The sequence below is a fragment of the Nyctibius grandis genome, chromosome 1 (genome assembly GCF_013368605.1).
Source record: "Nyctibius grandis isolate bNycGra1 chromosome 1, bNycGra1.pri, whole genome shotgun sequence".
In the NCBI taxonomy this organism is placed as follows: Eukaryota; Metazoa; Chordata; class Aves; order Nyctibiiformes; family Nyctibiidae; genus Nyctibius; species Nyctibius grandis.
In genome coordinates, this window is record NC_090658.1 from 10,697,062 (window position 1) to 10,724,100 (window position 27,039).

The 27,039-nt window shown below is 45.9% G+C and overlaps 2 protein-coding genes across 4 annotated transcripts in view; one reads left to right on the plus strand and one right to left on the minus strand.

Moving 5' to 3' along the window:
- The window catches only part of CEP68 (centrosomal protein 68), a 179,604-nt gene extending 158,529 nt beyond the window's left edge, over positions 1–21,075 (minus strand). Inside the window, exon 1 of the mRNA XM_068408444.1 lies at positions 21,068–21,075. The gene's annotated coding sequence lies outside the window, so the exon portion shown is untranslated. The remainder of the gene's footprint in view (positions 1–21,067) is intronic.
- Positions 1–27,039, plus strand: part of SERTAD2 (SERTA domain containing 2) — an 83,857-nt gene that overhangs the window by 41,737 nt on the left and 15,081 nt on the right. The window contains exon 2 of one of the 3 annotated variants that reach the window (XM_068408486.1): positions 18,550–18,657. The exons of 1 other annotated variant lie outside the window; for it this stretch is intronic. In XM_068408486.1, the coding sequence (XP_068264587.1) occupies positions 18,638–18,657 (20 nt within the window). In that variant the 5' untranslated portion in view covers positions 18,550–18,637. Of the gene's footprint in view, positions 1–18,549; positions 18,658–21,485; positions 21,746–27,039 lie in introns of those variants that run through there. One more of the 3 variants, XM_068408505.1, reaches the window with a different exon arrangement.

Consider the following 27,039-nt stretch of genomic DNA (forward strand, 5'->3'; position numbering starts at 1 on the left):
GTGCTTGAGGGCAGTGATTTTGAGGCAAGTTGTTGAGATTATCTGATGTCTCACATTTTCTGTAATTTAGCATGCGTGTGTGAGGGCAATATTTAAAACTTGCAGACAATAGTTTGTTGGGTTGCAGGGAATGAAACCCCAAATGAATAGTCCATTGTTTACATCCATTTGAGGCTGTTTCTTTGCTGAATTAGTGCCATGAAACATAGCTCACATCTCTGTTGTGTTTAACTCCCCTCTCCTTACCCATCCCCCTTGCCATTCCTTATGGTTGCTAAATCCTGCTGTTATCTTCTCTACACAAGTTTCCAAACTTACTTCTCTCCTCTTGATTTCCCTCTGCTTAAACCTCTTGTCCAAACTGGGTCATCTTTTTCTTCTAGTTTAGCAAATTATCCCATCCTTGGCCTCTTGGACTCACACCTCAGTCCTTATTATTTTTATCCAAATGAATGTGTGTGTGGGGAAAAAAAGCATCGAAGTGGTTTCCTGCTGCCATAGTCAGGTCTAGATCCCCCTCTTCCCTTTACCTTTCCCTCCCCACCTCCTTGCTTTGGAGCTCTTCCTGCGCCAGTTTTCAGCTGTGTATATATATTTTTATTTTATCTCATATTCATCTGCAAGCCCCCTGCCCAATTTCTAGCCCTTATTTCCCTCTCTATTCAGTTGCTTTCCTTCCTTGCTCTGGCCATACTGCTCCGTGCTCTGATCTCTGTGCCTTCTTCTGATCATCCCTAGAATTTGAGGTATGGCTCAAACATACCATTAAGCGTGCCGGCCCTGCCACTGCCCCTCGGCCCGTCAGCCAGAGCGTTCGCACAGCTTGTTCGCAGGGCTCGTGGCAGAGTGTGGTCAGGACACGATGACTGCCTTGCTAAATGGTTGAAACTCCTAAAAGTGGAACCTGGTCTCTCTGCTTGTCTTGGGCAGTGTCTGCTGGGGGGCACGCAGCTGCCTTTCCCTTCTTCTTTAAACAGGTAAGCGTGGCTGGTTGGCAGAGTTGTAAGCTTTTTCCCTGTACTCTGTTTGTAGATGGCACTTTTTTTTTTCTAACTGGGGCCGTGTAGCTGTTTTACCTGCATGACTTGCTGGAGCGATTGCTCAGACTGAGGCATACCACACTCTGGGACTGTTTCTTCTCTCTCCAGCCCTGATTTATAGATAACTGGAGAAGGGAATTCTAGGCTGCCCTGTTTTGAAAACTATTACATTACAGAAAAACTCATTAAATGAGCACAGCACCTGATACAAAACCAGCTCTATTCACTTTTCTGCTTTTCCCCATCAAAAAAAGCTTCCCTTTATTATTTAAACAATAATTTCCCTCAAATCACACAATCACACAGAAACAACCAGGTTGGAAGAGACCTCTGGGATCATCGAGTCCAACCGTTGCCCTGCCACCACCATGTCAACTAGACCATGGCACTAAGTGCCATGTCCAGTCTTTTCTTAAACACATCCAGAGATGGTGACTCCACCACCTCCTTGGTGGATATTGTAAGGGATGTAGGCACAAAGGCTTGCCTGCTTTTCCAGGAGTTCCTGGAAATCAGAACTGGGGAGATTTCCATAATCAATATTTTAGAGAGGGGTTTTTTGTTTGTTGTATTATTTTTTTCTGGATAGGCAGTGTGCACATGCCACATAGTACAAACCAGCCACAGTCCTGTAGGGGTTGTGTGTGCAGACTGAAGTGCCAGGGCAGCTTATGTACAGGGATCTGCAGAGACTTCCCTATGGCTGAAGAGATTGGCAGGTTGGGAGGGTTAGAAGGCCCCAAAGATTTCAAGAAAGTACATGCAGACCAACCAACAGTCTCCTTTAATTAAAGGAGTCTACAACTACCTGAAGGGAGGTTGTAGTGAAGTGGGAGTTGGCCTCTTCTCCCGGGCAACTAGCGATAGGGCAAGAGGACACAGCCTCAAGGTTTGCCAGGGGAGGTTCAGGTTGAACATTAGGAAGAATTTCTTTTCAGAAAGGGTTATTAGACATTGGAATGGGCTGCCCAGGGAGGTGGTGGAGTCACCATCTCTGGATGTGTTTAAGAAAAGACTGGACATGGCACTTAGTGCCATGATCTAGTTGACAGGGTGGTGTCAGGGCAACGGTTGGACTCGATGATCTCTGAGGTCTCTTCCAACCTGGTTGATTCTGTGATTCTGTGAGTGCTATGCCTGGTGCAAATCAACATCTTTTGCTTTCCTTTTCTTCACCACCTCTGTGGGATGCCCTCTGGGTTGCGACTTGAGGGCAATGGTGTAAATTTTGAAATACTGTTTGTATGTGCAGGACAGTGCTGGCATCCTTATGGGTCAGAGGAGCTGCTCTAAAGTACGGCAAAATCATCCAGTGACAAGAAAACCAACGATGCTTCAGCCAATGCCAAAGAAAATCCTGCAAGAGGGAGAGTTAGCTGTGAAAAATCTACCCTGTTGCTACGGAGCTCATTTGGTTGCATATATCATGTGAGAGAGGAATGACTGAAGAAACACTCCACCTGGTAAATGAACAGAGAATACATTTGGCCCAGTTACAGGACAGCTTATATATGCATAAAACCTGAGACACCTGGTAGGGGTGCTGGGCAGGTACCATATATTTATGGGCAGGTGGGGAAGCAGATTGGAAGGCAGGCGAGGAAGGAATTTCCTATCTATCTTTAAAGTATTTCTCCTTCGTGATGCCATGTGCTGTTAAGGAAATCAGCTATTGGGGACATTAGTCCTGTAAGCAGCAAAAGTTTCTACTTCCAACAGGGAGGATGCTTTCTCCTCTTTACTTCCACTCCAGATTGATGGCGAGGTCCCGAGGCTGTGACACTGTGCCTTCATTTTGGCCTCTTACTTCCCTCTGAAAAAACAGAGCCAATACCTAGGATTTAGGATTAATTCCTGACTTTCTTACAATGATTCGCTTCTCCTCCCCCCTCTGTTAGTAGACATTGTACATTCCTCCCAAACCAAACTTCTGTAGCCTAGAAATACGTCACACACCACCACAACAGGCATCGCTTGCGTCATCTGTTGGTGTGATGTCTGGCAAGACGCAGCGCGCGCTGTGCGAGCGCTCAGTCATCAGGACTGGCTTTCTCAGAGAGCGGGATGTGAGAACGCCCCTTGTGATAGCTGCCATATGGGTGTTCAGAGATGATGGGGGGGAGAACTCTGTTTACAAAGGGGAAAAAAAAAAGAAAAAGGTATAAGCTAACTCCATCAGCGCACAGATTTTCTGCTGGCTGGTTTGGATGATTTATAATGGTATACAGAGCTTTGTCACCTTTATGCTGACTTGTTCCAGTGCGGCCCGGAGGTCGACCCATTGGCCTGTAAAAAATGAGTTGTTGATCTATTTTGCTTTTCCTAGTGGCCACGGTACTGGGGCTGTCATCAGTCGTACTGCAGAGCTCAACTGGGGGCTGGAGGGGGCCGCTCAGGATATTTACTCTGCCTCTCAGCACTGCTGATTTCATTTTAGGCATCCTTGTAATGCCCTATGCAGGGCATAAACAAATCTTCTTTTTACTTAGTGGGTAGAAGAGCAGCAACGCCAGCAGCTGGACTTGTAGCCTTTGCGCAAGAACACGATTTCTTGTCTACATGGTTATTTTGGGAAGCTCACAGGAGAGAAGCAGGCTTTCAGTCCTTTTCAAATGGAGTTAGCACGGAGTAACAGGGCCCGTTGCTGCTACAGGTGAGCTGCAAAGGGGATGGATGGATGCACCGCAATTAGCAGCGGATACGGAGGTATCTGCAAGCGTGCAAACATTTTCTTAGGACACGTAGGTTGTGCTTCTCCTTCCTGAGAAGTGCTGAGAACAAATTGTCATAGAAATGCAAAATACGTTCAGTCTGTTTTGGGTTGAGGCAAGAAATGAGGGCCCTATAGCCTGGAGAGATGTGTATGAGTCTGCATGGGGAACATGCACCCTAATTAGATGGGTTGACAGATCCTGTTTCTCCTGCTCCTTCTGCAGTTAGCAGCGTTCAGTCTAGGAAACGCCTCCTGAATTTGCCCACCAGTGCCCTTACGGTAGGCCTGGCACGCTCACCTAGAGTCCTTCATGCTGTACTGCTGGATGTCACAGAGACCTGGCTTGTGACCTGCTTGGCTGGACGGACAACTTCACCCTGGGAGGTGAGCCCAGCACATCCCATGCCCTTCGCACACCATGTTCTTTAATTCTTCTTCCCAGCAGCTGGCTGGGTTTTGGCGCAGAGAGGATGGTGTCTCTCCCAGCATGGCCTGGCCGGGCGCTGAGGCTGTGTCTGCACTGGGGACTGAGTCCCCTCCTCTCACACTGTGGAGCTTGTGGTGCTGCTGTTTTGAGCAGCACTTCTCTGAAAGTTGCTTAATAGACATGCTAGGCTCTACGTTATCTTGACAATACACCCTTTTCTTGAGAGAAATGAGAAGTTTCAATTTCAATCACTAGCCTGTTTTTCATTAACCTGTTTTAGTCAGCAAGTCATGGCTTTACTGTGCCACTCTCTTAAACTGCCGCTCGTAAGCCTAACAAGATGGTGGAGCAAAACTCCTGTCCTCTGCAGAAAATGCAAAGAGAGAAGAGGCAGTTTTACCCCAAACATTAGAGGAGAGTCGGTCAAATTAACGCTACAGTAAATGTCAAATATTTTGAATTTACAGGGTACTTTAAGCCCCAAGTGGGGGGCGAGGGGGAGGAAGGGGGGAAGGGATTGGAGTGAAGTTAATAAACCTTTTACAACTTTTGACTTAATCTTTTATTCAGTGTTTGTATAACTCAGTTATCTGCTAGTTAATACCGGTATTGTTGATACCTCTCCAGAGCCAATACACTGCAGACCTTCAGCCCTGTTGGGTATTTGTGCTACAGCATATTTAATAGCCATGACAACAATTCCACAATTGTATAGCAGCCTCCCCTCCCTTGTCTGAGTGTTGCAGGCACCAGAGTGTCTCCATTGGAAAACCCCTAAACATACAGTTTCAGCCAAAACTGGTTTAATGATAGTCTACTGAGAGCTTGACAGGCTTTAAAAAAAAAAAAAAGGGCACTTTTTTCCCCTTCTCCCCCCCGCTCCCAATTTTTTTTCTTAACTTCTTCTCTTCTTTTGAAAAAAAGCTGCTGCTGTAAAATACAAGGCGAATTAAAAAAATAAATTGCTTTAAATTGCTTAACAGGCTTGATGAGACAAAGACTGGTGTGTTGGAGTGGCTGCAGGGAGCTCTGCGGCTGCTTTTGTATGATTTCAGAGGTGAATTTAGATGGCTGGAAGATAGATGGGTGCCAGATGCAGTTTGACACAGATTCCGGCAGCTGCTCCTGTGCGAGGTTTCATTAGCGGCGAGTTAGCCAGCAGCAGAGCTCCGGCGAGGCCCTGAATGCTGAAATGACAGCAAGAACAGTGAAACAATACAATATTCGCTAAGTGATTTTAATCTAGGAGATTAAATGACACCCAGTCGGTTTCCCGACTTAGAAAGCCAACACGGCGTAAAGCTGTTCATGGCACTCACTCTGTGCAGGCCCTTGTCACATACATTTACATTGCGAGTGCTTTCCCCACCCCCCCACCCTGAAATGGGAAGAGAAGGGTTGATTTTGTGTCGCAGTCATATTTTTCCATCCTAACTGTATAATGTGTTTTTAACTGCAACAGGAAATATTGGTCTCGCTTCGACAAATGCTTACATTGGACTGAAGTGCTCGTGTGCTCCTGCTAAGCACAGGCGTAACTGTTTGAAAGGTTAGGGCCGCAATCCGTGAAGCGAACGGCTTCCTTTTTCAATGGATGGGCAAGTCCCAAGATCAGGAATTCATCGGTATTTACAGGCTTGGGGAATTGGGTTTGGTTTTGAGTAAACCAGTGTACTATGATGGATGACTTGATAGAAATGGTAGTGGGGCTGCTGTTCTCCAGGCAGCTGAAGGTTTATTTGTGGAGGGGACACTAAAGGGTGGGATTTTGTGAAGGGAGAGAAAATGTAATCTAAACTTATTTGCAATGCAACATGGGCTGACTGTGGTTAAAGATTCTTCTGGAGGGCTTCGTGGGCTGTGTTTTGGGAAGCCTCGCTGTAGCACACTTGCTACCTGGTTATTTGGGCTTTGTATAAACTTTGTGTATTTCTGATTGCTTTAACAAGTGAATCCCTGGCTAGAAGAAGAGGTTTTCACTCTGTCAGTTGGGGAAAAGATTATAGGGAAACAAACAAACAAAATCTCTTTTCTTCCATGTGTGCCACCTGAATATTGCCATTACATATTTAACTCCTGATGTCAAACTACTCTATTCACTTTGAGTCATTTACTATCCTCACAGTGAGCAAACAAACCAGCTTTTTTTTTCCCAAGTCATGTGCAAGTTGGATGTGTATGGGTTGTCTTTCAGTCGCAACCGTTGTTTGTTTGTGAATGTTAAAATTCTGTGTCTAGATGCCTTTGGTAAGTACCCCATGCATGGCTTCAATTAAGCTTTCTATATCGAGAAAGTACGCCTTAATTTAGCAGGTTAAAGATATCTCTGTTACATCAGTTTGTTCACAGCATGTTGTGACCTAATCAACTAGGGATGTAAGCAATTTCATGAGGAGTAATTACTCAACAACAAAAAATGTCTCTCTTCCCTAATAGCCATGAGTGAGTTGGCTAATTGGAATCCATTTTGGTAGTGGCAGGTCAGCAATCAGGAAGTAACTTTCCTGGCCGGCTTCTAGGTGGGAAGAAGAAGCCAGCAGAAACTGAAACACAGAGCTACAGCTTCCCGAGGCAGCTGCGAGAGCATCGCTGCTGTTCGTGTCAGTGCCCCGTGCGGTGCCCTAGCGCTCTCCTTTACTGATGATGCTGTGACACGGTTTGGTCAAAACCCCTTTCCTGGATGTTTTTGAGGGGAAGAATTTGTGAGTGGGTTGGAAATGCCAGATCTGCTCTCAAGACTTGCAAAAGAGCTCTGGTTTTATTATTATTACTGGGGGTAGGGGGTTGTATTGATGATGTTACGTGACAACTCTTCTCCATCGCCTGGTTAGGCCTTGGTCAGGAGACAGTGTGAAGTTTAGGGATATTGGCTCATTATGTCTCTACTCAGAATAACTTATGACAGTGACAAAGCAATTTTTGCTTTCAGTGCTTTATCCCATAGGAGCATGGGCTGCCAATCTTGCCAGAGGTGCCATGCTGAGGCATCTTTTAGATGACCCCACTGGTTGCTGTCCTGTTTTTCTACTTCACCAGAGATAGATCACTGAGGTCCATTCTGATTTTTTTTCTTTTTTTTTTTCCCCCTCCTTGGCTTCAGATCTTGCTGAGAGGGAGGTGAAGAGGAAAATCCTCATGAATTAACATTATTTCCCTGGTGGGCTTTGCTGCCATTTTATCTAATTACGCCTGCTGTTTTCCAGATCACATTGTAAGCATTTGCATGAAGGGGCTTTCACTTACCTCCTCAAGTAAATTAAATAACAGCCCTTAGGCTGGGCTGACAGCATAATGCATTTTCGTGTGGGAGATCAACAGCTCCCATACCTTGAGATGGGAAATGCTGAAATAACAGGGAAGCTCTCTGCTTTTGTCTTGAATTAGGGCAACTAGGCTGAGTTACGGCTACTTTGAAAATGCCTGCTGCTGATTCTTGCAGTGTGTAGGGATCAGGGGTAAGAGAGGGACACAGGAGGAAGAGATGGACACATGGGAATCCGCAGCAAGGGAGAACAGACCGTGGTTTTTGTCTCACAAGGATCCACAGGCTACGTGTAAGATGTGCAGGAAAGCCAGGGAAAGCAAGCCTCTTGTCAGCAGGTTTAAATGCACAGCCCTATTGGAAAGCACCGAGGGATCTGCAAACCAGGAAAGATTGGAAGCCACAGACGTAAAGCAAATGAGAGGTGCAAGCCCTGCCCTGAGGATATTTACACTGTGACTTCGTGGATGAGGAAGGCTGGACTTCTGTTTAGTGCTCTGGAAATCAAAACACACGGGCTTGACTTTCATTTCCACAATAAGCCATCCTGTAGTTTCCCCATGCTTCATTTCTCCAATTTGTAAAATGAGGCAGCAGCCCGTCTGCTGAAATGACAGTCCGCTGCTTTCTTGGCCTGACCTGTTACTCCCAACAAGTATCAAGCCCCAAGAACTATCCTCCTCTGAACATTTCAGAGCTCCTAGAGCCCTTCATGATATCAGCCTTGTGGGATGATCATTTTCTTTCCCAGTCATGTGTGGTATACATCCAAAATGTATATCAACCCTTTCCTGGCTGTGGCCGCTCCTCCATTTCTTTGGCAGAGCTGAGCTGCTGAGGAGGAGAAGGGATCAGGAACAAATGACCGTGAGGAAATTTCAATGTATTTCTTGAGCTCCTGATCAGCCCAGGCTTGTCCTGGTAGAAAAGAGGAACTCCACCTCCCCCAACCATTAGGCTTGGACAAGCCTGGGGTAGCCCAAAACTCTGGTATCCTCTTGGGCTCTGCCTTTGCAGGATGGTTAAGTGTGCCTGAAGTGGGGACATGCTGGTAACTGGGCTGGTGAGCTGCGTGGCCAAACTGGGTGAGCGTTTAGTGAGTGAGGAAGAGGAGGAGATGGGCCCCTGCAGCAAGTAGGGAATTTAATCTCTGCTCTGGCTTGCCCATGTTGGTCGTCAGTGGGGGTCAGCAACAGGAGAGGCTGCTTAGCTGGGGGGGAGGGTGTATGTCTTATGTGGTGCAGGGCCTTGCACACGTTTCATGTAAAGGGCGAAAGACTGTATGTGTCCTCTTAGTTTCTGTAGCTCTGAGGTGACAGCGACCCTCTCCGTATTGTATCTGTAACGTTGAAGTACCTTCTAGCTTTTGGCGCTAATTCTTCTTTCCCTGTGTCATTGGTTAGGGATTAAGGAAGTCATGCAGATCACTAAGATCTGCTTGAAGGAGTCTGCAGTGACTCACTTTCGTCTGGGGACGTTTGCTGAAGAAACACAGTTGACTTGTTTTTTCTTTTGAAAGTCAAGATTTCTGTTCCATCAAACCATAGTTCCAGGTTGAAGGTGGGGAGAGCTAGAAAAGTTAGTGTGATGGGGGTGTAAACACCTTTTAACTTACATGTTAAAGCATCTTGGCTCTTCCAAGTAACTAGAGAACTACTTTGTGATGCATTTCTGTGTCTGAGATGAATTTTGAATGCCAGCGAGATAACGAGATTTATCAAATAAAACACCTGTCTTTCACTTTGTTTGAGCTTGGCCTCATGCCTCAAATACATGGAGTTTAGCTCAGAAGCAGCTTGTAATTTGTATCACAAAACCACTGTGTGTAATTCATGATGGATGGGAGCCACTGGATGCGAGAGGTTTGCAGCTGGGACGTGCTAACAGCGTTTGCTGACATTTATGCTTGGTCAAAGTCACTGCAACAGGACAGAGGACAAGTGAATGGTCACTACGAGGTTACTGTGAGAGAGGCTGAGGAGGTGTTTGCCTTTGTAAATCAGCGACTCGGATTTAATGTCAATCATTTTTTACCACGAACATGCATGTTATTAAAGATCCAAGACACATTGCTGCTTTTAACATGTTAGGGGAGATGATTCAGGATTGATACAGCTTCTTCAGTGATCTGGTAGTATACATCCCAGTAGTATTATTATTATTATTCACTCCCTGTAGATGTTAGAAAGCTTTCTAACAAGTCACGGTATCTCTCAAGCTCTCATCCCCTTCTATCTCATTTTTAAAAAAATTAATTTAATTTTATTATTATTATTATTATTATTATTCAGACTCCTGCTGTACACATCCCCCAAGCTGGTGGGAGGGTGAGTTGGTGGGAGATGACTTGGCTTTGTTGGAACTTCACTTAATGCAGGGTGGGGGCAGAGAAAATGAAGCTAAATTACGCAGATCCTGAAGGCACAGCGAGTGTGCTACATCACTTGTGAGCATGACTAGAACTGAAAATGAATCACAGCCTTGTTAGACACTGTATGTGTCAGTGCATGTGGGCAGAAATATCATTCAGTGAGAGAGAAAAAGACAGACTGCATCTTTTAAAGTGTTCTGTTCCCATTGAAATCGTTGTAGTATTTAACCTAATGGGTGAGAGCTGGGAAATGGTGGGACAGCTGCTCTAGGATACTTTGCTGTGTCGATTTTTCTTCCTTTCTGAAAGTTCAAGAGGAGTCTGGACCTCTTCGCAGTGACATCTGCTTTCTAAACCAGAAAAGGCTATAATTGCAAGTTCAGGTTTGAACCCACTTTTGAGGACTTTATAACACAACCACCAAGACTTATTCTGGGCTAGATTTGGATGTGGACTTGCTTCAGTCTGTGTGTTCATTTTGCATTAGGAAGCAAATTTGATTTGCTCTTCCTGTAAACTTTTGATGGTGCACGTTCACACAAACACACAGGTACACACACGTGCACACTGAGCTAGTTCACATATTCCAGCTACAAAAATCCAGTCTGGATCTGTCACCTTGATTCTTGCAGCTGTATAATTCAAACAGGCCTTATTTCTAAAATGGAAATTGGTTTTACAGTTAGGTTGTAATGTGACAGAGCCACATCAGGTGATTTGATGGAGAGATGCTGGAATCAGCTGACCACTAAACTCTGCTGTATACATGTTTGTACTCCAGAAGATACTTGGCACAAATGATAGTAACGTTCCTAAAGAAGTTCTCCCACCTCCAGCAGAGACCTATCCATGGCAGCTAACAAGCAGTAGCCATCTTAAAAATTCCCCCTGGCACACCAAAACCACACTTTTTCGAAGCCAGGTAGAGTCAAACAGTGTATTCTTTCAGGTGTTTTGGTTGTGCATTTTTGTACATTGTGCTCAGTACAGCAATTTGCTCCCTTCCCCCCCAGCCCCTCAGCCCTAACCCTGTTACTTCTCCAGCAAAGCGAAGGGACCCGTTTGTGGACTGTTGATCAGATTGCCAGATGCTTCTGTCTTCTGTTCTGATAGTTCCAGTTTTGTATGGAAATAGTCTTCTCCTGTTTCTTATAAACTCAGGTGTGTCTGCTGCGTCCTAATGGAGATGAGAGAGTTTGGCCCAAGTCTGCAATACACCATAGGTATGTTTTGGAGTTGTACTTCTCCACTGAAGGTGCAATCTTACCTCTCTAAGAGGGATTGCAGATTAAGTTTCTTTGAGGGTGAAAAGGGGAATTTATCTCCTTTCTTGAAACCTGGGATCATCTTTGCTCAACATAAAGTGGAAGCTATGGTAGGACTGAGGTATGTTCCCAAATGACACCTAATAGAAGAGCTTGGTTGTTGACAGCACCAGACCTCAAGTGACAATTTTAAGGAATAAAATAAAAACAAAACAAAACAAAACAAAAAACCCCAACAAAACCAACAGATTGTTAATGCTGGTTTTCCTGAAAGCCCTGTTACAAGAACACAGAACTGTTTGAGTAGGTATTGTGGGCACTATAGGCTAGACAAGCTCCTGTGAAAGCAGCTTGAGATGCTATTTCACAGCCTGAAGTTTAACCAGAACAAACTCTTGTGTTGTGTTTTGTGTTCTTTTTTCTCCTCTCCTCCTGTTTATATTCCCTTGGTTTCTCATCCATCAAGTGCTGGTATGGCTAAGTTTCTTGTTAATTGGAGTTTTATGTTCTGTTCCAGGTTGGTCTGTGCTGCTTTTGTCCCCAGGCCTCTTTCCAGTATCTCCCAAAGGCTTTTATCCTACTCACCCTTCTGCCTGAATCCAGAATAGATAAGATTTCCTCCTAGGGCATGTCAAAGCACCTTGTCTTGAGCAGAACAAGGTGCATCTTCTTGTACTCTCCTGCCTGAAGAGGCTGAACACATTCAGCTCCAACCATCTTCGCTAACAGGTCAGCTCTCTCCCATAGCCAGGGACTATTGCTGTTTTCCTACCGAGGGGATGAACCACAGGCTGGGAGGAGGAAGAGAATTGAGGAGTGGGATCAGTGGGGATGCTGTTGTCCTATCTGCCTAACCTGCACAGTGAAGGCAGGAGTAGCCTGTCAACCCAAGGCAGGTTAATCTGAACTGTCAAAACTCCAGAAATCCTGGGGTCATGGTTGAAAATGTTTCCTCTGCAAAGCACAGCCAGTGCTTCCCGTGTGTGGCGCTTGTCTTAGGGCCGGGTCAGATCCCGGTGCCAGGCTGTTCTGCTGAATTTGGGAAGACTGTGTGCAGGAGAAGACAGGTAGTCTCTGCTGGTAATGTTTGCAGGCATTGGCCCGTGACATCTTCTATAATTTAAAAGCTGATAATTCTAGACACTAGCCTGATTTTTTTAAAAAGTGGCTAGAGATGTGTGGTTTCTCCTTTATCCCTTTCCCCACAGACCAGGTGCTCTGTACTTTCTGAACATGAAGTGGTTTCTGAACGTTAAGAAGGATGTAAACTGTTCGCAGCTGAGGACACAACAGTGCACCTCCCCCCTGCCAAAAAAAAAAAGAAAAGGAAAAAAAAAGAAAAAACCACCATCAGTAACTTTTGAAAATCCTGGTCATCATGTGGTGTTCCTACAATGTCCTTACTTATTAAATGAAATGGGAATAGCTTGTGATTTTCCGACTCTTAGATGTGACTGTTTTGGGAGAAAGGCAAGGAAGGGATCCGTACTTGCGACAAGAAAAAAAGTTTTAATTGCTTAGAGCGAGAACATGTTCTGAAAAGTAAAGATTTTAGACTTAATGTGCATGGAACAAAAGGCCGTTGTGAGCTATGTACGAGAGTTGCTGAGAGTTTGTATTCTGCCCTTTTTTTTTCTGTGGGAGTTATTTCCTGTTGTTGACTAGAGTTCTTTATTTAGAACCACCTAGCTACTGAATGACGGCTCGCTCGCAAGAAGAAAAAGTGTGATTAAAACTTGCTAAGGCTTATTTCAATATCTCCCTGCTTCCATTTATTTAAGGGGAATCTTTCCTAAATGAAAGAAAAGAAGTTCAAAACAACAAATGCATTTCCTCCTCATGATTTTGCCCACATCAGCTGTGACAGCTAGCAAAAATATGTTGGGAGTCTGAGGTCTTTCACCTGAACGTCTCATGGAAGACGATGTTTCTTTAACAGAGGTGGTTTGTTTTAGGTTGTTCTTGTTTTAAAACCAAAACAAACCCATCAAATGCCAGGCCTCCCTTCTCACTGGTACGAGTAACACACCGGTGTTAGTGGGGGGCAGCTCTTTCTATGAACCCTACAACTACAGCAGGAGTGGGCACTTGCACTTTCCCAGCTGCTCAGATGAGAAAGTTTCCTTTGAAGAGCACTGCCAGTGAAAAGAGGTTTCTGTCTGCTGACCTGCATGGGAATAGTATTTGTATATGTGTGTGGAGTCAGCTTATCAGCACTTTGACATCTGCTTAACAACTTCTTTTGCTCTAATGGCAGGAGCAGAACATCTAGTTAAGAGTTAAGTAAAGTTAGCAGAAGATTAAGTTGGGTAAGGAAAAAAAAAAATTAACTTGACAGTTAACACTACTAGACTATAGGTGTAGGTAAGCAAGCAAAGTAACCAGGGTTTATTATGACTTTTTTGCTTAGCAGGAATCACACTAGGAATGTTGCCTGGATGTGGACGATTAGAAAATACCCTGGGGCATGAGGTATAGCAAATGGACAATCATCCCTCCTTGACTGGGCCGGCCCCTGGCTGTGAGCTTCTCGAAGAGGGTGCCTGTTTCTGCCCAGCTATTGCAAACAGGCTGATGCCTTTCTGTGAAGTACCTGGCTGCTGGCCGCTCTTGCGGGCAGGCTGTGGAGCAAGAGTGATGGCTCAAGACAGCCAGTCACATCTTTCCTTCTACAAATAAAACTGATAAAAGCTGGTTTGTAAAGATGAATCTCTGCAGGAAACTGGATCTCTCTGTGAAAGAGAGAGGGGGGTTTGGGAGCCTTCTACCCATCCCTGTGTGCTGGGAAAGTCTGTGGTTGGGAGAAGCAGCGGGAAGGGCTTTAGTAATATTCCTTATGGTATTTTCTTCTCCTGCTGCTGTCCAGAGACAAAACCAGAGAATGCCCCAGACTCGGTAGCAGCACCATCGATGGGCATGCAGCTCTTCCTCCTTGTTTCTTGGGTCTGCTCCTTTCCCTTGGCTCGTTCCCCTCTGTACTCTCATCATGTTTCCGCTTTGCTCCCCCATCCAGGCTAAAATTAAAAAATGGAGCATTATTACTGTTTGAGAGAGGTGCTTATGGCTGTCTCAGAAAGCCACTGCTGGCTTTGGGGAGCAGTACGCCACATGTGGCATCTGCTTCCCTAGCTCTGTGCCATCCTGCCCCTAACATATCTCTTATCTCTCTTCCCCCTCCACCCCTGCAAATTCTGACACATCTGTGTGAGATGGGGGTGACCAAACAGGAGAGCTGCCTCTCCCCTATTCTAGACCCCCTGCCATGTTTCAAGGGGCAAAGCTCCCCTATTCTAGACCCCCAAAGCCACTGTGGAAGGAAGAAAGAGAGCATAAGAGATGTGAAAGGAAGGGAAGGATGGACCCTGATGATAAATGGTGGATTCTCAGCTTTTTTTCTTCATCCTGGTGGTAGATCCTACCTACTTGGGTGGGTTTGCAGTGATTTAGTGTTTCATCTTTGCTTGGGAATACTAATTAGGCGTAAACCTCTTTTATCCTTTGGCTAATGGTCACTATAAATGAACAGCTTCGTTTAAAGTGAGAGAGCGTAAAAAAAGGTTAGAGGAGAAGCTAAATTCATTTGTGCAGTTCCCTTTTTCTTCAGAGAGCTAAAATGTATTTCTGACCGTTACAGGGGTGGTTTTAGGTAGAGTGTAGAAATACATACTTCACCCACAGTCTGTTTACCTGCATACACAGTACGAGCTTTTGCTGACTCTTAACTGTGCTAGCACGGGGGACTGTAGAGAGGCAAAATGAATCATTACCGCAGGCATAGTCAGTAAAAGCATCTGAGGTACTCATTCACTTTTTTTTTAATCTCTTCTTTGCACATAATCTAAGAAGTTGCACATTTTGTGAAGAGTTAAAACGGAAGGACTTGTGCATTTGCTGCATTGACTCAATGAGTTCAGTTCTGTATGATCTTCATTTATTTGTAGTGGAACAGAATGGCAGTGGGAGTTTATGCTACATTTGATGTTCTTGTGCTAGGGTTGTTGCCAGCTCCTTTTTTTTTCCCCTTTTCTAAATTTGGCCCTGCAGATTCAACTTCTGTTTTATTGAGGTTTGGGTTTTTTTGTTTTTTTGTTTTTTTTTTTTTAAAGAAGTTGTGTAGGTCACTTACTGTTTATTTAAAATTAGAGCCTCAGAAACCTCTGTCTGTATGAAAAGAAGTACAGACAAACATCATCTGCAAAGAATTTTGCACGGGACAGTCAGGAGAAGGATTTATCATTGCAAATTTGAATTACCTTGAAAATGCCTTTATCTTACTTGGTAAGCATTGCTTGAATCTAGTGGCTCTAAGAAGCTGCAGAAACTAGTTTTAAACAAAATGCCCAAGCACCCAAAACAGGGTAAGAGCTTTAATATATTCTACAGGTTGTATTCCAGCCAGCAGAAGCAGCTAGAGGTGGGTGCGTTTATTTTGGATGTCAATGTATTAACTCATGTTTTCATGTAAATAAGGATTGAAATAGTTTTTTTCCCTGGTAATACATCTGAGCACGAACACATTAAACTCCAGTGGCATGGTTTTAAGTGCTCTATAACACATTGCAATGCTATATAACACCCTACATCAACACCGTAGCCACGACACCATTTTGGTTTTGCCCTCCTAGCCTCAAACACATTGCTCCTGTTGTACAAAGCTTTCATGTGACAAATCTCGGTACGAACATCCACTTCTAGAAGCCTCTAGTCACCTCACTGGTGGCCCCGTTTGGTCTACCAAGCCTTTGACATCTCAGCAGGGTTGAGCAGTGCTAAACATATTCCAACTTGCCTATGCAGCCAGTCCTCTTCCAGGTTTCAGGAGTGCTTAAGAAGAGTATGGGGGGCATCTGCGCTCCAGAAATAATATGGCTCCACGTAGAGCTCTGTTGGAGTAGCTTTGCTTCAGAAAAGGGTTGTTATATGTGCAGTGCATGCGGTAAGCCAGATCAGTTGAGCTGCTCTCCCCTGGCGAACCAGGAGCAGGTAGTCCATCAGTGTAAAAGAGATAGTGACGACCTTTGTACTCAAGTGTGTGTGCGGCTCGCATGTTTGACAGCCCCATGTTGTTAAGATTTTCAGGCTCATGTTGGGTTTGTGCTCAAGACTAGTGGGTGGCCGATGTCTTCTGGCTTGATTGCAGTGACATCTGTTTACACCAGTGGTTACTTAGGCCTGAAGACTGGCCATCTCTCTGTATTTTTCCCCACTGTTTTGGTGTTTTTTTCTTTATTAAAAGTATTCCCTCCTCAGTTGTATAACAGAGGCTTTGGTTTTATCTGCAGGTTTTTTTTTTCTCTTAATCCACTGACCCCAGTATGAGATTAATATCAGGGCATTAGGGTAGCCTCTCTTCAAAAAAGTAACTAAGTGTTCCAGAAAAGAATGACTTGTGCTTTTGATAGAGACTGCACAGTGAGCACTGAAAGGGAAACAAAAGCAGCCTAAAATTGTTTAAAACTCAGCTTGGTGCAAAGTACAGTCCTCTGTGTCTCAAGAAGCAAGAGTGGAAAGGGGAGACTGTTTTAGGAGCCCGTGTGCCATACAGACGGTGTCAGTGTGAACAGTCTGGCCTGGGTCAAAAATGAAGCCCATCTTGCAGGTGATACAGCCTGAACGGGATTTGGGAAGAGAACATAGATGTTTATGAAAAGGCAAAAAGATGTGAGAAGATACGCAGTAATGGTAGGCAGCCCGAACCTCTGTCAGAGGACAGAGTGTTTCAGCTGGAGCCAGGATGATGCACACCAGCAGTCTCCAGAGGACTGGGAGTGCACAGGGAATTGCAGAGGGAGGGAGTCATCTCCGTGCATGAGGAATGCAGCAAAACCTCCTCTGACTAAGCCAGCTAATGCACACTGCATTTTTTTTTCTTTCCTGATAATCCTGTTCCATAATATTTCCTTAATAATTTAATATAGGAAGGGTAGCCTTTTTGAAAAGCATCTAAATCACCAAGCCTGACTTTCAGACGAAACCTTGCCACTCTTGTCCTTGACATGCACCCGGGGATTTTTACCGGGTGTGACTATTTGAGGGCTATCTTGGAGTTAAGGGTTTTTTTTTTCTTAAATTACTTAATGAATTTACCATGTGGCACAACCCTTGGTACTGCCAAGCAACAGCTTTCTATTACTAGACTGTACTGTATGGGCCCGATCCTGCGTTACTGAAGCCAAAAGCAGTATTTGGGAACAGACATTGGCATCGAAATCTGTAGGAAGGCTTAGAATAACTATACAAAAGGGGTTAGTTGCACTCGGAATATTGATTCATGAGCTCTGTGTTTTTTTGCATCTCTGTTCATTTTACCCAAGTAAGATCAGCTGCCCAGCTGGACATATAATATATGATACTGCATTAGAACTAAGGCTGCATTTGGTCATACTCATTAATTAAACTGATTTCTCCTGTAGGTTTTTTTTTTTTTCCTGGAGAACTAAGGGAGAATGATAATTAAGCATATTATGCATTCTAGGGAATGGTGTTTCTCCTACTGCCACAAAAACATTAAAGGAGAAAAACATGAACTAAAGCAGAAAATGAAGGAAAAAAAAAAAGAGCTAAAATTGGAGGGAGAAGGGGGGGGAGCATCCCTTCCTTCAGTTTTAACAGGTTCCTCTGTGCCTTGGGATGTGTGTGGCAGCCTCGTTACAGTGGAAGAGTTGCACCAGCAAAAAAAAAAAAGGAAAAAACCAATTGAAATCTCAAGGAAAGCAGCCCAGCTCATAGGTGCAGCTCCCTCCCTGCTAATGTACAGGTGCAGACTGCATAATGCAGCACCCCAGTTTTTTTTGAGGGGCTTGCTTTTATTTGTGGCTGAGCTTTGCATGAGAAGGGCCCTGCTCCAGGTCAGTAGTGACCCTGAGCTGGCCTGAATGGAGACAGCATGAGGTCTTAGTGGTGTTTAATCACACCTTTGCTTGCAGCTGTTTGCTTCTTACCCATGAGGCCCACATTGCTCGGTGGGGAGCGCTGCTCTAGCGGAACGCGCATCCTTGGCCATAGGCAGGACCTTTGTTTTGCTTTTCCCGAGTTACTGGTGCTGGCGAGGTCTTTATTTGCAAAATGTTCTCTGTTCTGGGGGCTGTATTAGGTATTTGCCTGTCAGCTCCTGCATGCGCTGAAGCAAAAAGATCCAGGGAGAAAATGAAGATGTGTTGTACAATTACCTGATGAAATCTCACAGTATTAGTGTGTACTGCAATTAGAAAGGAAAAGGCCAAGGATGCAATTAGAAACATAGGAAGCAGTTCACTGCCTCTTTATTTGAAAAACTTGAGGGATACCTACATTCCAGCACACCAAACGTTGCTGGTCTTTCCTAATTAGCACACGTGTTGACAGGCAGAGATCACCTGCCAGTCCGTAGTATTTCTCATGAATTGCCCTATGAAAACCGGGGTCTGTTTCCCCCCTCCCAATCTTTCCAATCTTTGATTTCTGTTTGTTCATTTATTTCTCTTTAACACAGGAGGGTTTTTGAATGATCTACAGGAGACCTGGCCTCCATCAGGCAAGCTTTGACCATCCTTGCTCAAAGACAAGGCTGCGCTTAGACTATGCCTGTGGCCCACGTCAGGTCAGTACCTCTGTAGAAAAATGCAGTTCGATTCCTTCTCTTTTAATGTGTCATCTTCACGTGTAGCAGTTCTAGGGCCTGCGTCAAGGCTACGGCTGCACAATTTGCACTACTGCTCCTCGGGAAGCCCTTGCATGCACCATTCCAAAATGGGATGCGTTTTGGGTTGCTCCTCTTCGCAGACATGCAGACTTTTCCCCCCGCTCCTGCAGGCTCTGGAAGCTTGTGCCGACACCCTTCCTTGTACAGCGTTTCGTGGCTCAGTTGCAGGCTGTTTCTCCGCGCTTACCAACATGTTCGGGCAAACTGCGTTCGGGCGTTGCAGACACCTTCTGGTCAGATTGCTCTGGAGCTGCAGAGCGGAGTTTCTTGGCCAGAAAGGCCTTGTTAAATCAGGCGCGATGCAATGTGAGAAGTGGTCGGCAGTAGGATTATTCGCCTTGTGTAGCCTAACCTCGTCCCGCCACGATGGAGCCTTCTGTTGTGTGCAAAGCGTAGGAAGGAGCTCTACTCGTATCAATTCGTATTGTGACCTGTGCTCAGTTGAGAGTGCTTCTGAGTGTGGATGCAGGTTGTACTAGTTGTGTTCGGAGGAACAATCAGAGTTACAGTGTGACTATAAACTCCTGCCAAGAAAAGCCCAGGGGAGTTACAGTAGGAAACAGAAGGGGCGGTGAGTTTTCTCTTACGCTAGTGTAAAATTGGAGCAACCTAACAAAGTCAGAAGCGTTCAAAACTCAGAATACAGGCTCAGGCCTTTTACTGCCGAGTATAACACGGCAAGATCGGGACTGTGGATATGGGACTGGAGCCCAGCTGCTTATTTAGCAAATGTTTGTGGTTATGCCTATGGTGCCGGCGATAGCGTGCACACACCCAGACACAGGGACTGTAAACCTGCTGCGGACTTTGAGCTCCAGAAGGCAGGCACTGCTCGGCTGGATGCATCCACAGCGTAATTACGCAAGGCCACATCCTGCTGTGTTACAAATCCGGTGTAAAGGAGGGCAGAGAATGTGGCCCTGAAATTTGGTGGATCTGGCATGCAAAAAAAAAAAAAAAAAAAAAATCCAGTTGAAAAATGTACCAATATTCTGGCTGGCTTGTGAGTAGTCTGAAGGCCACCAGACAGGTACCACCCCACTCATGCTGTAAAGAAAATGAAGCTTTTCCTTTTATTTAATGATTTTTTTTTTTTTACTAAGACACTTGTAATTTCAAGGAGAGGCTTGTTTTCCCGAGTAGAAGGACCAAATTTCAGAGCCTGGCTGCTGGAAAATATCCAGCCATGGGAAATTCTGGTTTTAATTTTTTGCTAGCTCCTGAGCAAATCACAAGTTGCTCATCAAAATTCAGTAAACGGTTCGTGAATTGTTTCGCAGATCTGGTTCAGGGCTACCTCTGTACTGCAGACAGAGGATGAGAGAATTTGGATGTCCTCAAAGGAATGGCTGATAGCACGGGTGGGAGGAGAAAGGGGTGCCGAGGCCTCCGGAACTGGCGAAGGTAAAAGGCAGTTTTTAGAGCTGATGCCCTTTCCTCCCATTTTAGTGACTTCAGCAGAGTATTTATTTGAAATACCAGTCTTAGTGTTTAAACCTCAATTAGATGAGGTCTTTTCAATTATAATTTTAAGAATCCATAAAATCATCGCTTAATCTCCTTCTGTTTTGGCACAGTCACTATTTTAATGGTTTCTTTTTTTTTTTTTTTTTTTCCTTTGTGGATTTTTGACAGATACAATTTCCAGGTTAAAGAAATCTTCCCTCTGAAAGTATCCTTCTTTTCCTTTTTGGTTTTCTAGCTGAAAATGGAATTTAATTTCTAACAAGACCATCAGCTTGATTGATCACAAATCATTACAGACCATTTTGAGCATAATACCTAAATGAGTCGTGATATTAATGACTAATAATCGCCTTTATGTTAGGTCTTAAAGCTTTATTGTCCCGAAGTACAACCGGTTTAGTGGAACATGAAAGGCCGGAATGATCTGAGATGCCGCTGGGGCTGCAGCCAAAACTATAAGGTGTTTGAATCGCTTTTCCAGCGCCGGCTGGCATTACAGCCCCTTTCCAAACACAATCCTTGAGGTAACTCAAAATAATCGTCTCCTTTCCAGATAAGAGCCTGGGGCCGAGCTCTTCCCCCACCACCCCCCCCCCCCCCTCCCGCCCCTTCCCCCAAGTCTTCGGGTACTCCAACATCTCCGTTTGGCCTCATTTTTGTGCTTCGGTGGTATCTGCAAAGCCCAAATTAGCAGCGAGGATCCCACGGAGGGGGGCTGCCGCCTCCCTCGGCTCCCAGGTGAGCTCCCGGGGCGGGGGCGGGGGGCGGCCGGCAGCGCTCCGGGTTTTCTCCAGCCCCTCACCGCAATGCTTGGGCTGACCGGGGCGGGGGCCGGGTTGACCTGGGGGCCAGCCCGGCGGGGGAGCCGGGCTGGCCGGGGGCAGCCGAGCCCCGTCCCCCGGCCGGGTCCTCGCCGCCGGATAGCAGGGATACTTGTCATATTTGCGGTCGGGGCGCGTTGGCACCCGCCTTTGTCCCGACCCGCGGCCCGGCGCGGGGCCCGGCGCTCCCCGGGGAACCCCCGGCGGCGGCGGCGACCGCGCTGCGGGGGCTGCGCCGCCCGCCCGGGGCAGAGGCACGCGTGGGCAGCGCGGGGAGCCGCGCCGGCGGCCGCGGAGCTGGGGGGGAGGAGGAGGAGGAGCGGCGGGGGGGGAGGAAGGCCAGGGCCGAGGCGGAGCTTTGACGCGGGCCGGAGGGCGAGGAGCTCGTCGGAGCCGCCCCTGTCGTCAGTGCTGGCGGCAAGTGCTGGGAGCCGGGGCTGGTGCCTCCTCCCTCTCCTCCTCCTCCTCCATTGTATAATGCTGCGTGATCGCAGCCGCCGGGGCAGAGCGGAGGCTTAAATCCTCACGCCGCCTGCGCCTGCCTCCTCCTCCTCCTCTTCGTCCTCCTCCTCCTCCGCATCTCCCCCGGCCCCTCCCCGGAGCGGCGAGGGAGCGACATATGGAGCGGCTCTAGGGCGAGAGTTTGCGACCTCCCCCCCGCCCTCCATGCGTTTAGTTCTCAGGTGGAGCTGCATGTGGTGAGTGGGGCTGGGGGGCTGCGCGGCAGCGGCTCGGGGGAGCGGGGGTCCGCGACACACACCGCCCTCCCCCTGCCGCCCCGGCTTTGCGAGTCATCGGGGCTGGTTTTATCTCTACCTTTAAATTCGTGCCCGGGCAGAGGAGCTTGGGGCGGGTGTCCTCCCCCTCTCCTCCGGGGAGGATCGTGCTGAGATGAGCAGAGGAGGGAAAGCGGTGGAGTTGCTCTTAAAATACCTCCCCCCCCTCCCTCGCCGATGCACGGAGATCCCGGGCCGAAGCAGGTGCGTGCGTGTAGTTGGAATATACTTTTTATCGGGGCTGCTCTGCCGGCCCCGATAGTGCGGGAGGTTGTGCTCTCAAGAACCGTGCTACATCCGACTCGAAGAAACCGGCTTTACCCCGGTAAGTTAGCCTGTGCGCCGGGGAGCCCCTTGAGCTGGGAGGCTACAGCCTCGCTCCCTTTTCCCAGCAAGAGCGGGGACTTCAGGGTACCCCTAAAAGTGTGTGCTGTAGTGCCAAGCGAGCTAAAAGGGCCTGGGGGAGACTTTCACTCCGCTGGAGCAAAGCTGACATATGGCTGGGCAGGACCCGCCTGGCCCCGCTGGCTGGACCTTTCCAGGGGTTGGTGTTAGGGCGGCAGCAGGGCAGGGGATTAGCGTGTCTTTTCCCTGAGCAATAGTGCACTTGGGTCTTCCTTGGGAGCACTGCCAGCACAGAGAAACAGGCCTTTTGGGGGGTTTTGTGAGCAGGGTGGTTCATCTTTTGCAAGCGATGGTGGAAAACAATGTTTATTGGGATTTCCTTCAGAGTGGGGGAACGCTTAAAAAAAATCCTTTTGTGATGCTGCTTTCATTTAGAGCGTTTGCTGCTTTACTTGTGTCAATGTGTCAGGATCTGGAAAGATAAGTTCTTCTTAAGCATGAAAATAGGAGTGCAGTTACCTGCTGTCATTTCTTGCATTTTGTGAAGTACAGCTGGAAAACCCAGGGCCACTTTTGTTGAAAATCAATGGAGGGGTTCGTGTGCTGTCCCCTGGGACCCTTGGTGGCTGATTTACAGCTATGGATCAGCTGCTGGTGTAAAATAAAGCAAATCTGCCTATTTCATCTCCATCTGGGGGGGCTGTCGGCCCCTTTACCCGAACTTCAGCGCAGCACGTCGGTGCTGTTGCGTGTGGCAGTCTGTGTTCAGACAAGTCCAAAACTCTTGGGATCAGGAAAGTCCAGGCTTTTTCAGCTAGTGCCCGGTGAAGTCAGCAGGATGGCTCTCGCTGCCTCAGTGGGTGCTGGATTTGGCCACCGCAGAATATGCTATTGCTCAAACAATGGTGGTAGAGGGCTTGGCCGCCCCCTAACATCAGTTTTATGCTTGTGTCTCTCAAGTGAAGTAAACAGTTTCTATTTGTGTGAGTTGAAATGACACTTCCTACCTTTTTATTCTGATTTTTTTAGGGATTCACCTGCACAAATGAAGATGCCTGTGTCTTACGGGCTTCTCACAGGGTACAAAATTGACAGAGGCACCTCAGTTTCTAAGTGCACGGGAAGCTTTCACATGGTAAAACGAACTGTAGAAATGAATTGTGTTTTCTTAAAAGTTGCTGCTGCTTGTACTTATATTGCTGTAGAAATTAAGCAGTTGATTAAGCAGGGTAAATTGAAAGTAGCCCTTTCTGCTTGAAGTTAAAATGCATACATTTTTATATATTAAGATGGTATCTTTGGAATCTGATTTAACATAATGAACTAGTGGTGGTGGTAGAGATAGGAGGAGGATTAGCAGTTTGTACTGCTAGACAGGTATCTGCGAGCAGGTCCTAGGGAATACTTCCATTGTCCAGGCAAGTATTGCAGCACCTAACGTAACAGCTGTAGATCTTCCTCCTTTTGTGACTGATCCTACTTCCATTTAAGTTGGTAGCAAAAACCACCCACTTCTTTTCTGCAGGAACTGGATTGGGCTTCGAACGAATGAAGATAGACTTTGTGCATATTAAAACACTGCTTTGATTTTTGTGTCAAGCTGATTTCTCTTTCTCTGAAGCTGATTAAAAAAAAGAAACTTGCTAGCTGTAGGTACTTCAGGTTTTATCTGTAGATGAAGCAGTCTTACAGAGCATTAAATACGTCTGTAGGTGCTGATTTATTAAGAATTGTAATTGTATTCCTTTATACACCTGCTCTTTTTAATGGGAAAGATGAAATAATGACAGTTTCTCAGTGTTTTGGTGGAAATAATAAGATAAAAAGTCCAAGCAGTCGAATTGTCTGCCTGAGAGGCATCTAGGAGTTTGAGATAATGTCCTAATATCAAGGAAAACCTCAAATTTAATATTCTGAATTTTTTTTTCAGCTTCCATGAAGTACAACAGATCTTATGCAGTATCTAGTTTGAAGGATTTTGCCATCATTTACACAAGCTGCTTTTGTTTTTCCTATAAATAATTCATAGGGAAAGAAATTTTTTTAGGGACTCTGACTTTTTTCACACTGATGTAAAACACTCCTGGCACAGTTCATCTCTGGCAGTGCTAACACTAGACAGGTGATCCAAAATACTTGTGACTATTTTTGCTTTTATGTAACATCTTAAAGTGTAATCTGTCAAGCAAGGAAAGTGCAGTACTTTGAAAGTGTAAGTAGTCTTCTGGTGATCTACTTTTTATAAGGGCTGGGTAGCAAGAGAGGCACCTTCTTTTAACTCAGCTTTATATGTGTAACCAGCTCATGAGGAGACAGCTCCAGTTGCAACGGTTCCTTAACACACGCACAAATCAGTGCCAGAAACGGCAGCTTTGAGTTACCAAGTCCAAAGATCAGGAGCGTTCCAAAGGAGAGAGCAAGGTCCAGCTTAAATGTAAGCAGGTTGGCAGTGAGCACGGATCTTTAGTGTAGATGAATCTTTTGCTAATTAAGAGTTTGTAGAAAATGGAATTTGCCAATCTGAGAACAGAGCTCTCATTTTCTTCGGGGGGATATAATTGCATGTTTTGTGCCACTTGTTTTATTTCTAAACTTCTGTCAGTCGGAGAAGCTGTGCTGTCACGAAGAAGTGACTGTTTTCTGTAAATGGAGAGAGACCCTCAACATGTGTTAGTTCTTTAATTCTTTTATAAACAAAGTAAATTTGGGTGTTTGCTGTAGTGGAGGCTTCAGGTTTGTTCAGCATTGCCAGTGCAAACACTATAACAAAAAATAAGATAACAATGCTGACTTCAACACAAGCAGGGAAAGAAAGCCCTGTAAATGCAGCGCTCGCTTTGCCGTTGGGTGTTCTGAGCTGAACTCAGCTGAAGTTGAGCAAAACGAGTCCAAAGCAAATGCGTTTTCTGAGAGACGGCAGAGATTTTGTGGAAGAAATAGGCCTGTGCGTCCTGCATCTGTACAGCACCGATCACAGCAGGGTCCCTACCCTCCGTCTTATGGCTGTAGGGGGTATTAAATGGTGTGTCATTGTGCAGAATAGAAACTGCATGGCAACGTTTGCTTCGCTGCTGGCTGAATGTGTCAGATGCTCGGGTGTCATTGCAAAGTGGTCAGGAGGAGCTGTGAAGACGAGCTAGACCTGGGAGATTCCTCCATCGCAAAGGGGGATTCCAGGGTGGGGAAGAGCTGATCTGAGGGGCATTTCCAAGGGAGAGTGAGGCTGGTCTCCAGGGGCGTTGGGCAGCTGGTGGCACAGCCTCATCGGTCTTCAGAAATGGCTTTAAGTCGTGATGAGGAGCAAGATGGCCTGAAAGGACCGAAGAAGCTGTCAAGTCACCAGAGAGCGAGTTTTTGGGTTTCACGTGTCCCTTTGAGGGTGGAGGCTCAGTGAGCCTCCACCACAGCAGCCACCACCACATCAGAGTGACTGTGGATTCAGGCTGCTGCAGTGATATTAAAATCATGCTCAGAGTCCTGTGTTAGGCACGTTCAAACCATTATTCTTCCAAATAAGGGGCCGGGCTCAGTAGTCTGCTCTGCTTGGTACATAAAACCGTAGGCGTTGCCATACGACGTCTGAAGTTCCCAACCTATATAACATGATCAATGTTTTGAGGAGCAGTGGGCTTGAAGAGGAATTTCGCATTAATATCGTTGTGGAATTGAGTTTTAAGTGGCGTTGAATCGCACGAGTCTCAGTCTGTGTAATTATTAGGAGCCAAAGCCTGTTTACTTTGCTTTCACACCAGTAAGATGTATTGGATTTCATCTGACAGCTTCTGCTCCCAGTGAAGTTAGAATAAAAATTGTATTGTTTAATATAGTAGAATATAAAGAGAAAAGTGCAAATGTGGGTTGTTTGCTTTAGTGTTATTTTTAAAACTGGGCGGTATATGGAAGTAGCAGAAGAAAGAAGTTCTCTTTTCAAAGGAACCCTGAGTTGGTGGAAAGATCTAAACTTGCCCTAAAACTTGCTCAGATGATCTGTAACGAATAAAACTGTCTTCTTGATCCCAGATTTTCAGTCCCCCCAGGAAACCCTTGTGCTGTTTGAGCCGCACTCACCTTTAATGGAAACGTGACAATTATCAGCTGTTTTCTTACAGTTTCTTACAGTAGCCTGTAACATTAGTCTTTTAAAAACTCCTGTTGTGCCAGGCAGGCAATAAGGTTGAGTGAACTGCGCTATAGAAAGAACCACCCATGATTGGAGGCAAACTATGCGGATATATGTTGGGGTGGAGGTTGAAAGGAGCGTGGAGGGCATATTAGAAGCAGACTGTGCAACTGCTACAGCAGGTCTGACTAGTTTGAGATGCCTAAAGGCAGCTTTGTCTTCACTTCAGGTAGCTGCAAAATGAAGTTTTAAAACCTAATTCAGAAACACATCATCATCTTCCGGTGCCTCCACAAAGTCTTTACTTTTCATGTGTTTTTACAGGCAGTCTTTCGCCCTTGGAAGAAGCGTTTAATGGATACACGTGCGTGCATATCATTTGCATGTTTTTAAAATACACATTTCGTCAAGATAGGAGACTGGCGTTCATGCACAAACCACAGTGTTTTTTTTTTAAACAGTGGTAACATTTTGCTTTCTTATGGCTCTGTGTGTGTGTGTGCATGTGAAGCCACTGTATTTAAGCATTTTTTGTATAGCATGATTTGTTGCCTGTTGGTTTTTGTGCCTTCGCCTGTCCTTGCGGAGGAGGAGGGACTTATACTTTATTAGTCAGTGCTGCAGTCGGAGGGGTTTTGAGCAGGACTACTTTCATGCTGGCTGTCCCAGGGGTACAATAACCTGCTTAGGTTACCCTCCTGTGATCTAGCTCACGGTCTCCCTTACCCTCCTACTCCATCTGTTTGGCAAA